The sequence below is a fragment of the Artemia sp. Qi Xiang Cuo genome, chromosome 12 (genome assembly GCF_049724085.1).
Source record: "Artemia sp. Qi Xiang Cuo chromosome 12, ASM4972408v1, whole genome shotgun sequence".
NCBI classification, from domain to species: Eukaryota; Metazoa; Arthropoda; class Branchiopoda; order Anostraca; family Artemiidae; genus Artemia; species Artemia sp. Qi Xiang Cuo.
Window position 1 is genome coordinate 37,554,973 of NC_142805.1, and position 13,322 is coordinate 37,568,294.

The 13,322-nt window shown below is 37.9% G+C and overlaps 1 protein-coding gene across 1 annotated transcript in view; it reads left to right on the plus strand.

The window, feature by feature from the left end:
* Positions 1 to 11,287: 11,287 nt before the first annotated feature.
* LOC148946083 (geranylgeranyl transferase type-2 subunit alpha-like) overlaps positions 11,288 to 13,322 on the plus strand; it is a 318,679-nt gene continuing 316,644 nt past the window's right edge. Inside the window, exon 1 of the mRNA XM_089097770.1 lies at positions 11,288 to 11,395. Coding sequence (XP_088953896.1) covers positions 11,393 to 11,395 — 3 coding nt within the window. The 5' untranslated portion in view covers positions 11,288 to 11,392. The remainder of the gene's footprint in view (positions 11,396 to 13,322) is intronic.

Below are 13,322 nucleotides of genomic sequence, written 5' to 3' on the forward strand. Positions count from 1 at the left end.
GGTACTTAAAATAGAAAGGGATATCTGTTTAAGAGTCAATTAGCCAATGAACGCTGACTCAAGGCGCGTACTTAGCTAAGCCACCATTATTTATGCCACGGCTAACAACAATTCTGTGTGAACTTCTGAACAAAATCCAAAGATAATAAACTTCTCGACAAATTCTGCGGGATATATATTTTACAAGTCAAACTAATTGAATGTTGGATCATGTACTTCACAATTACAGTCATATATATAATCCACTTTTTAGATGTTCACTGAATGAGAACTAAACTATACGATGCGTGATAAAATGTTTGAGTTTTCCAAGTATTCTGATGCTCTGTGATAAAATCGTTGACATATTCTCGACATGTTTCCTAAACTACAAAGTTTCGTCAAGTGTAATACCTAAATACTTGACACAAAACTTCCTTTCAATTTCACCGTAACTATATTTTAATCGAGAAATCCATGGATAATATGTAGCTGTCCTCGAGAATATAATGAAACTACTCTTACCTGTAGTCATTAGTTATTATTATTTTCTTTTTGTATTGGGTCTTGATTTCCCTCTTCTTGTCCCATTGCTGGTTAAAAATATTTTTTATGTACCGTTGGGTGGGGTATCTTTTCTTCTTATTTTTTCTTCTTATTTATTTTTGATTGCCATGTCTTTCATTCTGATTGAGTATCCATGTATTTCTTTGCTTGTTTTTATCGGTGCAAACGAGCTTTTCTCTCTGCAAGATATTTGCATATTTAGCACGTTATGTCTGTATGACTGAAAAATAAGTGAACCTGAAACCTGTTATTGGGGATGGTGAACTAAATCAAAAGATATTATGCCCATCCAAGTTTGTCATATGGGCACATTTGCAATATTTTATCGGCGGATTTGTGGATAGTCAGCTTTCAGCCGATAATAGATTACAAATAAGTCCCTAGACCAGAATGGAGAAAACAAAATTTGAGAATGATTGGCCTTTGCTCTATACCTCTTAGTGCGCATTAAAGGAGAATATGAGGAGGAAGATGGGAATTTTTATGCTGAATTCAAAAACAAAATAAACATTTGTTCCATTGTCTACAGCTGCTATGTAATGGTTGTGTAATATCCTAACTTACCTTTCTATTCTAGTGACTTGGGTTTCTACAACCATTGAATAAAGTTCTTGCAGTATCAAACGAAGTTTTACAGGGTCTCAGACATAGAAGCCAGCGTACCGTACCCTACAATAGATTAGTCAAGTGACAACCTGAAGGAGGCATGGTCAAGATTCAAAACACATGCCAATCTTATGTTCCAAGGCTCTCCTAGTGGAAAATCCAGAAAAAATACAATGTGCATTCTTGCTAATATGGCTAGGAGAGAAAGAGAGAGATATATTCAGTACATTTACAATATATGATGAGGAGACAGACAATTTGGATGCATACATATCGAAATTCAATGTATATTTTAACCCCCTATAAATAGTATTCTCAAGGTATATTTTTCACAAAAGAGACCAACATCAAGGCGTAACTGCTGATCAGTATATCACAGACTTAAATTTGCTGGTTCGAGAATGTGAATTTTCAACAACTGCCCTGAAAGAGGAAATTATAAGAGGCAGACTGGTATGTGACATATCTTCAGCAAATTTCAGAGAAAAGCTCTTACAAGCAGGTTCAACTCTGAGCCTGTCACAAGCAGCAACAACTGCAAGGGCACACGTAAAAACCCGAGTGCAACTTAGAACCATGACACAGCCTGGTCCGAGCCAGGATACACGCATAAAAACAAGCAGTGAATTTCATTCGAAAGGACAAGAAGACAAACCAAGGCTCACAAATCAAACCTTGTTACTCATCTTTGCACAAATTTTCCGCAAGAGGAAAGGTATTTAGCAATTGTGAAAAGGTCAACAATTTTGTAAAAGTTCGCAAATGCAGCAAGAAAGCAGTAAACCTCATAAGCCAAGAGGTGTGTCAAAGCAAAGAGGATGACCCTTTTCTTGACACAATAAACGTCATTAATATGGTGGACATGGACATGGTTGATGACCAACTTTATGTGAAATTAGCAGTCAAAGAACAAATAAAAATCGCCTTCAAAATTGACACTGGTGCACAGGCAAATATAATACCAAAAAGGAACTTCAACACCCTTAAACCAAAACCTATTATATCTAAGACACTACTGATCCTTACCATCTTTGGTGCTCCATTGGCAGAATATTCCAACACGGAGTCTGTAACTTAACTTGTGCTTATACCAGTTCAGGAAACTGAGTTTCGTAAAAGTAGTTCTATTTCTTAAAAGCTCAAAGTCACAGAAGTTTGCTCGCTTTCAAGAAGTATCTAGTGTTCTTTTCCAAGGTATCAGTCACAATTTGAACATGGTAATCAAATGACCCCATCACCCAATACCTATATTCGACGAGGCAGTTTTGAAACACGCCAGTGCTAAATGTTTCCCGAAATTTGTCGCCCGCCATGGCTATTGGCCCCTTGAGCTTGACAATGTATTATCCGAGCTAACAACTTTCAACACTCCACATGGCCGATACAAATTTAAACAGACGCCCTCTGGATTAATCGCAGCGCAGGAAGAATTCCAACGTCACATGGAAGAGGCTTTTGAAGTTATTGAAGGTTTTTCAGTCATAGTGGATGACATCATCATTTCCGGCCGGACCAAAGAAGAACCCGATGCTAACGTTCAGTTTGCAATAAAAAGAGCCCGCCAGAAACGTGTTAAATTCAGCCTGCAAAAATATGTGTTCAAATGTGACAGCACACCATACTTCGGACACATCATATCCCAAAATGGCATCCATCCAGATCCACCAAAGGTTCAAACACTAAAAGAAATGCGTGCCCCATCTAATAAAGACGAACTACGAATCCTTTTGGGAATGATGAAATACCTATGAAGATATATATCAAACCTGCCGTTGCTGAACCATCCACTTCGTGAGCTGAAAAACCGACGGGAGTTCTTGTGAGAAACCCAACATGAAACAGTGTTCACCCACATCAAATAATTGATTTGCGATACACTTGCATTCTTAGATCCTGCACCAGGAAACATCGAGCTCCCGGTCAATACGTCAAAGCTCGGCCTTGGAGCCACCATTCTTCAATTCAATTCAATTCAATTTATTCGAATAAAAACATAACACAAACATTAATAACAATAAAGATCCTAGAAGATAACTTGTTAAGGACCAAGAGAAACAAAATTAAAGTAACACTGAAAGAGAAAAAAAAAATAGAAGAATAAAACATGGCTAATTAGAGCAAATTTGTTAAAAATGGAAATATTAAATTATACCATCAAGTTTTGTTACATTTTTATACAACTTGCAGAAACTTGTGGCTAGTTCAACACTGGAGGGACTTTTGTTCCATTGAATAATAGATTTGTAAATGGGAGATTGCTGGGCAGCACTAGAAACGCATTTAGGAATTTTAAAGGCTCTATTGGATGAACGGAGACAATGGGCTTCCGAATTATTAATATTATAATAGGTTAGGAGTTGAGGTGGAAGATTATTGTGGAAAGCAGAGTAAGCAAGCGATAAATTTAGTTTTTGTATGATTTGATCAAGTGGAGCTATGCCAAAATCTGAATACAAATCACGAGTTGGATATAGACGGGGAAGCCGAAAAACTGCTTTAATGGCGCTGTTTTGGTCAAATTTGAGTTTTTTAATGAAGGACCGTTTTGTATTTCCACAAACTGATCAGCAATAAGAAAGGTAAGGAAAAATAAAGGAATAATAGAGTGTAACTAGGATGTCATGATGAAGAAAATAATTCACACTGTTAATCATAGCTACTTGTCTCAAAATTATTGCTGTGATGTAAGAAATATGATTAGAGAATGACAAGCATGAGTCAATAAATACACCAAGAAACTTGGCAACCTCCACTTGTGGGATGATGTCGGAGGAGTACCTGAGACCAAGAGCAGGTTGAATAACGTCTTTGTTGTAGGGGGTTCTGAATAACACTATTTGACTTTTTTTGCTATTAATGGTCATGTTATTCGTAAGGCACCACGCCTGGACTCTGTTCAGAAGGACTTGGGCAGAGGTTACTGCCAATGGTAGATTGGTGCCAGTGATGAAGAAGTTGCTGTCATCAGCAAATAATACAGGATACACTGAAGGGCCCAGGTCTATAACAAGATCATTGATATACAGGAGAAATACAATAGGGCCTAGAACGGAGCCTTGCGGGACACCCCTCCGAACAGGTAAGGGCTGAGAGGATACTCCACCCAGGCTCACACTCTGTACCCTTCCAGATAGATAAGAATCAAACCAAGAGAGGGGAACACCACGAATACCGTAGCTATTTAATTTCCTTATTAAAATACTATGATCGACCATGTCAAAGGCCTTAGAAAAATCCAAAAATAAGCCCAATACAGTTTTTTTAAGGTCGAGTTGTGAGCGTATGAACTGTGTGGCGTCAATTAGAGCATGAGAAGTTGAGAATTTAGGCCTAAAGCCATATTGGTGAGGAGAAATCAAGGATACGGAATGCTGACTGTCAAACAGAAAGGGAGACAGACGTCTGAAGATGATTCTCTCGAGCACTTTGGATATAACAGGAAGAATTGAGATTGGACGATAATTACCTATCTCAGTTGGATCGCCCTTTTTAAGAACTGGAATAACAATGGCTGACTTTAGCAAATCAGGGAAAATTCTGTGGGTTAAAGATAGGTTGGCAATATGCTTGATGGGCTCATAAACAAAAGGAGATATGGTCTTCAGGAGCTTATTACTTAATCCAAGACAGTCAGGAGTAAAACTATTAGGGAGAGAACCGATGATTTGAAGTACCTCATTGCTATCAGTTGGGCAGAAAAACATGGATCTAAAATTGAAGCAAGGGAATACAGCCTGTGAGGAGGAGTGGGAGTCAGTATGAGGAACATTCAAAAAATAATTATTAAATGCATCAGGTGCATGTAAAGGGTCAATTAATCTACCATTTGTGTCTTTAAGGCGAATAGGTATAGACTTTGATTTTCTATTTTTTGAAAGTATATCATTAATGGTGGACCATATCTTTTTCAGATTTCCTTTGCAATTGAGAATTTTTGTATAATAATAATTTTTCTTCGCTTCACGGATGAGTTTAGTGTATAAGTTTTTATAATGTTTATAATTAGATAGGTCAATATCACTACGGGTCTTACAGGCTAACTTATATAATTTGTTTTTACGATATGAGGAGACAATGAGGCTATGTGACATCCAGGGGCATATAGGGATATTTTTCCGGTTAGGTTTACGAATAGGAAAAGTTGAATGGATAATCTCACTTAGCCTTTGCGCAAAACCATTTGTGGCAGAATTTACCTCGTGACAATTTAAGACATCGGACCAGTCAGTGGTTCTTAGGCAATCGATGAAATGGTTTATATTTGCAGAACTGTAGTTTCGAGTAGGTGTTGGGATATTAATTCTAGACCGTAGAGGTAGTGGTTGCGAAGGTAGAGACAAGTAAATAGGAAATTGGTCTGACATATCCTAAAATACTATATTTGAGGACAGGTCATTTCCCTGGGACGTGTATACAAAAATGTTGTCAATTAATGTTGAAGTTGATCAAAAATGATCGACTCTACTGGGGAAAAAAATTGTGGGTAGAAGACCACTCGCGGTTACCGATTAAAAAAAAGTGTCAGATTCAATATTTTTACCAACATTGAGTAGGTTGCAATTAAAGTCCCCAAGAACTATTGCCTTTATACGGGGTAGGTTAATAAAATTAGAAAAATCATCAAATAGATTACAAAAACATGAGGTCCGAAATGGAGGAGGTTTATAAAATAAGGAGAGTATATAGGAATTTTGGCCGATAACTATGTTAACAATTATTGAATAAATACATCTGAAATTTATTTGTGTAGAGAAAATAGATTCGCACTCTGATAGCCTGGTAAAATTTACATTCGAACGGATGTAAAGAGAGATACCACCAGAACACTTAGTCAATCTCCTGGGCATATGGATTATTTGGTAACCAGGGAGTAAAAAATCACTAGTGTCATCATTATCGGAAAGCCATGTCTCTGTTAATCCTATTACATCGAAAGGGCAGACACCATTAATTGAAATTAAATCTTTAAACTTGAGCCACTTATCCCGGATGCTTCTGATGTTGAAACAAAGAACATTAAGGGAATTATTATTTACTAGTTTTGGTTTCACATTAGTAGCAAAATCGAAAATATCAAGGTATTTACAACTAGCATTTGTTAAGGTACCAGGGGGGCTGCTTATAGGGTTGGCATGCTGATTATCATCTATATCGGGATAATTAAAAACAATGTTATTGGAAAGGGATAAATTAGTTAAAAACGAAAAGTCACACATTAAATAGTCGTCAGGCGTTCTGATTGTGACTCAATCAGCCTATGTTGGCTTAAAACACTCTCAATTTGAATTTCTGCTTCGGAAACTATGGTCTCTCCAAAGTGAGTTTTTGCCAAATTCTTCAGAATAATGCATTTCAACTGATAGGGTTACTCTAATTGGGAGATGAGCATAGAGGTAAATGTAAAGCTGGCTAATTTAAAGTACACGGTTGATTCATCTTCCAAAGCATTTGGAGAAACTGTGAAATCTGTGGGGAGTAATTTCATGTAGCTTTGTCGGTCGTGACGTCTTTCCTGGCGCAGGATTTTCCAAAAGGGGGTTCTTCAGTTTTTTTGTAGGGGCACTTGCTATCAAGGGGAATCATGCATTAGTTTTGTCTCGGATGAGATTATTCTGAAAATTTTCAACACTAGGGGAAGCATTGGGAACTCTTGGTGTCCTGGGGGATGCTGGTTGCCTGGGGCCTGTTGGTGGTTCAGGGGCTGTTGGTTGCCTGAGGCCTGTTGGGGGACGGGGGACTCTTGGTGTCCTTGGGACTTGCATTGCTACAAAAGGGATTGGAAGTTGTTGCTCTTTTGCTAATCTTAGTATCTCTGCCCTTTGTTTATATTTGGGACAGCTTCCTTTATCTAGGGACTGGTGTTTGCCCTTACAATTAGTACATATTGGGTCAAATTGACAGTTTGACTCATTATGGTCCTTGCCAAGGCAAATCTTACAAATGTTGGAATCCTCTCTACAGTATTTATCTGAGTGACCAAGCTTTAGACATTTAGTACACTGTAATGGCTTTTCTTTGTAAGGCTTGAAAGATTTTTGTTGTCCAAAGAGGAACACTTTGTCAATATTAAATTGTCCTTGAAGCTCAAACAACACAGTTTTAAAATTTGAGGTATCAGTGGTTTCGCGACCAAGGGTATGAGCACTAGAGACCGGAATGCATTCACCTTTTCCATTCATCAATGCTTCCTTCAGGTCCGAGTTTAGAAATGATTTAGGGATATTGTAGAGCACTAGCTTTGTTTTTATTGGGCTTGGGGACCACAGGTGGGCTGTGACAACAACATTTTCAACACTTTTTACCTCAATTACCTTTTTCACTGATGTGGGATCTTTCAAAATGATATCTAGGGATCCTGATCTGTTTATATTCATATTAAAGTTGCATCGAATGGTCTTGAAGAGGGAAACTCACAACTTTGGTAGATCATGGTTGGTAAACAAGCAATTATCAGATTGGGGAACTAGTTGAATAATTACCGGGGAATCGGCTGGATTTCTTGAAGGGTTGTTCGTGGTATCGGTTAGATGTATTATTGCTGAATCTGGTGGACTTTTTGTTCTCTGTCTTCTACGCTTAGCCGAGTTTACTATCTTAAAGCCTTCTTCATCTTTTTCAGTATCAGTTGTTGAGGGGGATGGACATTGGGTGGTATCCATGTTTAGGGTATGAATACTCTTCAGAGAGGTCGCTGGTACATTCGCAGCTTTAGGGGGGGTTCTAGCAATGGCTTTTGAAGATGGTTGAAATGGTGACTTACTCATATCTCTATCAGGAGGTTGTTTTGGAGGCTCCTTTTTTCCAAACATTTGAGATATTCAAACTCACAAATTCGAACACTAATTAGAAATTGTTTCACAATAAATTCAAAATAATCAACAATAACGAGAAAAGTACCAGTAATCTGGTTTAGTGTTTACTAATCAGTTGCCAAAAATTTAAATATTCACTATTTTAACAAATTCAGAATGAAAAGAATGTATCATTTGCTTCAAGATCACTCAACAGGACGGAATAATATTATTCCCAAATAGAAAAAGAACTGTATGTCATCCTCTTTTGCTGCATGTATAATCATCAATATTTGTGCGGCCAGAAACTCGCTGTTCCGATCATAAGCCTCTGCAAGTCATGCTGAGCCACCCAATTTCAAAATCATCAAGTCAGGCTCCAGCGAATGCTACTAAAAATTCAACCTTACGATTTCACAGTGGTATTCCGTCCTGGCAAAGGAATTCCCATCGCTGACGTATTGTCCCGGTTTTGCCATTAATAACAGGACGAAGAGACTCAAATGGACATAGTCATATGTCCACTCTGTATTGGTGTTTCTTCCAGTAAACACAGATAGACTAAACAAATTGAAAGAAAAGTAGCTAGTGACCCTCGACTAATACAGCTCATAAAAATTATCCAGAAGGGATGGCATGAAGCTAAAAGAAGTCTACCTTTAAATGTACTCCTATTTTGGAACGTCAGACTGAATTGACAGTGATCGATCAGATCATATTGAAAGCAGACTGTATCACATCTAGGAATAGCAAAGACAAAGTAGAGAGCTCACTTCATCGTTTTTAGGCCATGCGTGACAAAATATATTTAAGACTACATTTAGACATTGCTATGCTTGCACCAAATAAAAAATTCAAATTGAAAGGAGCCCTTGTCACTTCATGATGTTCCCCTCTTATCTTGGGAAAAGATAGGTTGTTACTTATTTTTTGAGAACGGAGAAGAATATCTTATAACAATCGACTGTTACAGCCTTTTTATCAAGGTTGACGGAGTTGGGCGCCATGCATACGCCCACCATATCATAGCATGGCTGAAGAGGCATCTCGTAAGATTTGGAATCCCGTGCATACTTGTATCTGACAACGGCCTGCAATTTACATCAGAATCATTTCAGATATTTGTAAAGGAATGGGAAATAGCACATAAGACGTCATGATCAAATTTTCCTCAATCAAATGGCTTGGCTGAAAAATCAGTACAAACAGTCAAAATAATCTTTACCAAAACTGATCTAGCAGGTGACGATTATGATTTGGTCTTACTCGAACACAGGAACACTCCTATTAATGAATTGGCATCGCCAGCCCAACTACAATGAACAGAAACTTGAAATCAATTGTTCCATGTACTGTGAATTTTTTTTCTCCATCTACAGTCATCCTAGATCATACATAATTGAGACAAATGATAGGGGAACATATTGCCGGAATAGGAAGCACATAAAAGTTCTTGGCCAGCTAAACCCCCCAGCTTTTGATCGTCAACCTGCAAGAAATCCGCACGCTGAAACCCCTGTAAGCCTACCTGTTAAAAATCCTGCATCATCATCAAACGGGCCAGGTTTCGCTGTTGCATCTTCATCCAAAAATCAAATTCTAGCTGCCACACCCCCACCAAAACTCCTGAATTAAGCCACCCACAGCAAGTTACCCACAATATAAGTCCAGCCTTCTACACACCAATACCCGTAACCAGCACAAATCTTGCAGCCTGTTCCAAGGATCATGCAGAACATTTTTCACTCAACCCACTCAGGTCGTCAAGTAAAGCCTGTAAAAAAGCTTAGGCTCTGAGTATCAAAAGTCTAATGAGTGTAATAGAAAACAAAGAGAAGCAAACCTAGTGCCTTCTCTTGTTAAAACTAAATAAAAAACAAAGTTTTTTCAACTGAAAGTAAGGAGCAGCATTAAAACTTAAAACGAACAGAAATTATTACGTATATGAAGGGGTTCGCCACCCCTTAGTCAATACCTCGCTCTTTACACTAAAGTTGAAATTTTGTTCGAATCACAAAGGCTGTTTAATTAGAATAGATAGCTCTTTTGAAAGTACAAAGAAAAATTTAGCGTGAAGAGCAAGGTATTGACTAAAGAGCGAACCCCCTCATATACGTAATAATTTCTGTTTGTTTTAAGTTTTAATGTTGCTGCTTACTTTCAGTTGTAAAAACTTCTTTCATTGAATTTCTGATCGTTTTTTAAATACTGCTGGGAAATCTGGCGCCCTTTAAACGTCCCTTCCCCCAAAGAAACATCCTCCATGGAAAGATCCACGCACGTAACATCCGTGATCTCTCTTCTGGCAAAAAATGCAAAATTACATATATTTCAGGTAGGAGCTTGAAACATCTACAGTAGGGTTTTCTGTTACGTTGAATCTGATGGTTTGATTTTCATTAAGACTGTATCTTTTTCTTTTTTTTGGGGGGGGGGGGGGTTTCTCCCTTTTTTCGAAAATAGGGTAAAAATTTTTCAGGCTCGTAACTTTTGGTGGGTTAGACTGAATTTGATAAAATTTATATATTTGAAATCAGCATAAAAATCCGATTCTTTTGATGCATCTACTGGTATCAATTTTCCGTTTTTTAGAGTTTCGGTTACTATTGAGCCGGGTCGCTCGTTGCTTACAGTTCGCTACCCCACGAGCTGTTTGAAAGAGACATGAGATCATAAAAAACTTTTAATTGTTCCCAAGTAATGTTGATGCTAATAAAGTTGAATGACAACAAGTATAAGGCCATTACTCATTCACTAAGAACAGCCGTTTTTGGCTAAGAAAGTTTATTTTTCTTCTCACACATCCACCTTCTAGACATAATTCGAGTTTGAAATTAGAATAAATATGAGGATTGCCAAGGGGGGGGGGGAGGGTGTCCAGTTAAATTTTGGAAAAAATGTTTTTTTGTTTCTCGGTTAAAAAGTAAACAAACCCCCTACATTCTCGTGAATTGAGACACTTGATTTTATTATGATCCACAGTTTTTGCGTAACAAGTTTTGTTTTTATGCAAGACATTTTATATTTAATAATATTACTGCTTTAAAAGGGACAGTATTCACCCCAATAATATTATAGTATCAAAGTAGTAAACTTACCTACAAACTTTTTCAGGTGAAACAAAAACTAATATAAACTGTTTCAGACAAACTCAAGCGACTATGTGAAGTTTTCAATACTATTAGATTTTCCAAAATTTTCAGTTGATTTAAATGCACGCATATAGTATGTACATGGTACATGATGCAATATTGAGCGTTAATGGGCCGTGACGCCCGTAGCTACAAATTCTACGCTTCCACTATCTTGATTGTAGATGGCTAACAGCTAGAAAGAATTCAAAAGTGAAAGACAAGGTTTCTCTTTCATATCAAAATTCAGCCTTAATTAACACTAATAGTATAATTTAGAAGCAGAGATCTTCTTGGGCTACGTATTATTTTTCTAAAATGGTAATTTGCTTTTCACTCTAAGAGAATGAGAATTACCATAGCAAATACAGGCAAAATTATAGAATAGGCCAGTATATATTAGCAAGAAAGCAGTTGAGAAAGGCTTGGCATATAAATGAAACTTCAGCATAGATTCATAAAAGGAAAGCTGTGCCACTTTTTCAAATTAGGAACCTCAAGAGTTGCTGCTGCATGCATTAATTAATGTAGGCCTATAGCCTAGCCTATAAGTCAGAGATAAGCTAGGCTAAAAGCCTATAATGGAGATTGGTTGTGCAGGAATTCAACTTGGTAAAGTTCTAAAAAATCATATTATTGACTTATGCATAAAGTGAATATACCAATCGATTCCTTTATTTATTCTGATTACGAATATAATAATCATATCTATTAGAATTGAATTTCAGCCCCCCTCCCTATATATGTCAAATCATGGTTTATATTTATACAACCAAACCAAACCCGGAATTGGCATGTATAGGGGGGGGGGCTGCAATTTATTTCCCATAGAAATGATTATTATATTTGTAATCAGCATAAAAAAAGGCATCAAATGGTGTATTCACTTTAGGTCAATATCTACAAAATCATATTATTGAGTTAGGACAAAAGTGAATGCACCATTTGATGCCTTTTTTTATGCTGATTACGGATATAATAAGCATTTCTATCGGAAATGAATTTCAGCCCCCCCCCCTATATAGGCCCATTCAGGGTTAGGTTAGGTATAGCCGATGTAGGGGGGGGGGTGCTGAAATTCATTTCCGATAGAAATGCTTTTTATTTTCTTAATCAGCATAAAAAAAGGCATCAAATAGTTTATTCACTTTATTCCTAACACAATAATATGATTTCGTAGATATTGACCTCACTTTATTCCTAACTCAACAATATGATTTGGTAGAACTTTACCTTCAACTCTTCTTGATATGAATTGAGTTGATAGAATTGATAGAATTCTATCAATTCTATCAGTTCAACCAGTATAGCATGTCCGATCCCAATTCACTGGCTAGCTTAGTACTAAAGACAAGTCCCAAAGAAAGAGATCTAGGAGTGCTGATAGATGAACAACTGAAGTTCCACGGCCACTGGCAACAAGCAGTTTCAAAAGCAAATTCAAGCCTTGGTCTCCTCAAATACACTATAACCAGCCCCTCCCGTACAGTCTTTCTAAGGCTCTATAAGGCTATAGTTAGACCCGTTTTGGATTTTGGTACCTGTCTCACCTCCCCTTCTTATAAGAATGATACCAGTCTAATCGAAGGAGTTCAGAGACATGCCACGAAGTGCATAGCTGGCCTACGAGATCTCCCATACAACAAGAGACTGGAACGCATGCAGCTGCCAACACTTGTCTTCAGACGCCGCCGTGGTGATATGATGCTGACCTACAAGTATAACACACAACCAAATAACCCCCTCTTCACCAAACATTCAAGTCAGCACCAGACAAGAGGACACTCACATAAGCTGTCAAAACGTTTTGTTAAAACATGAACGTGGCAACACTTCTTTTCCGAGCGTGTTGTCAACAATTGGAATAGCCTTCAAGCTGAAACGGCAACTGCACCTAAGGCTGCATCCTTCAAGTCCAGACTTGACAAGGACTGGAATAACAAGCCATGGAAATATGAGTGGGACTGTCCGTCCCACTCAACTACTGACTGATGCCAACTTTATCATAATGAGTGTCTTGCTAGGAGGCTGATGCCGCTTGTCAGACCCAACCCTCTTGCATACTCGATCTGAAGTTGCTTTTGTGTAGGGGTGTCAGCTCTTTTCCACTGAGACTGGTCTTTACAGGTCATACCTACCTCGTGGCCACCGCTACTAAGTGGGCTTAAATTGCATCTCTCCAGCAGACATCTCCTATGGCGTGTGACTGGGCCCTAACACAGTGACGAATTTTTGCCATCATTTGACC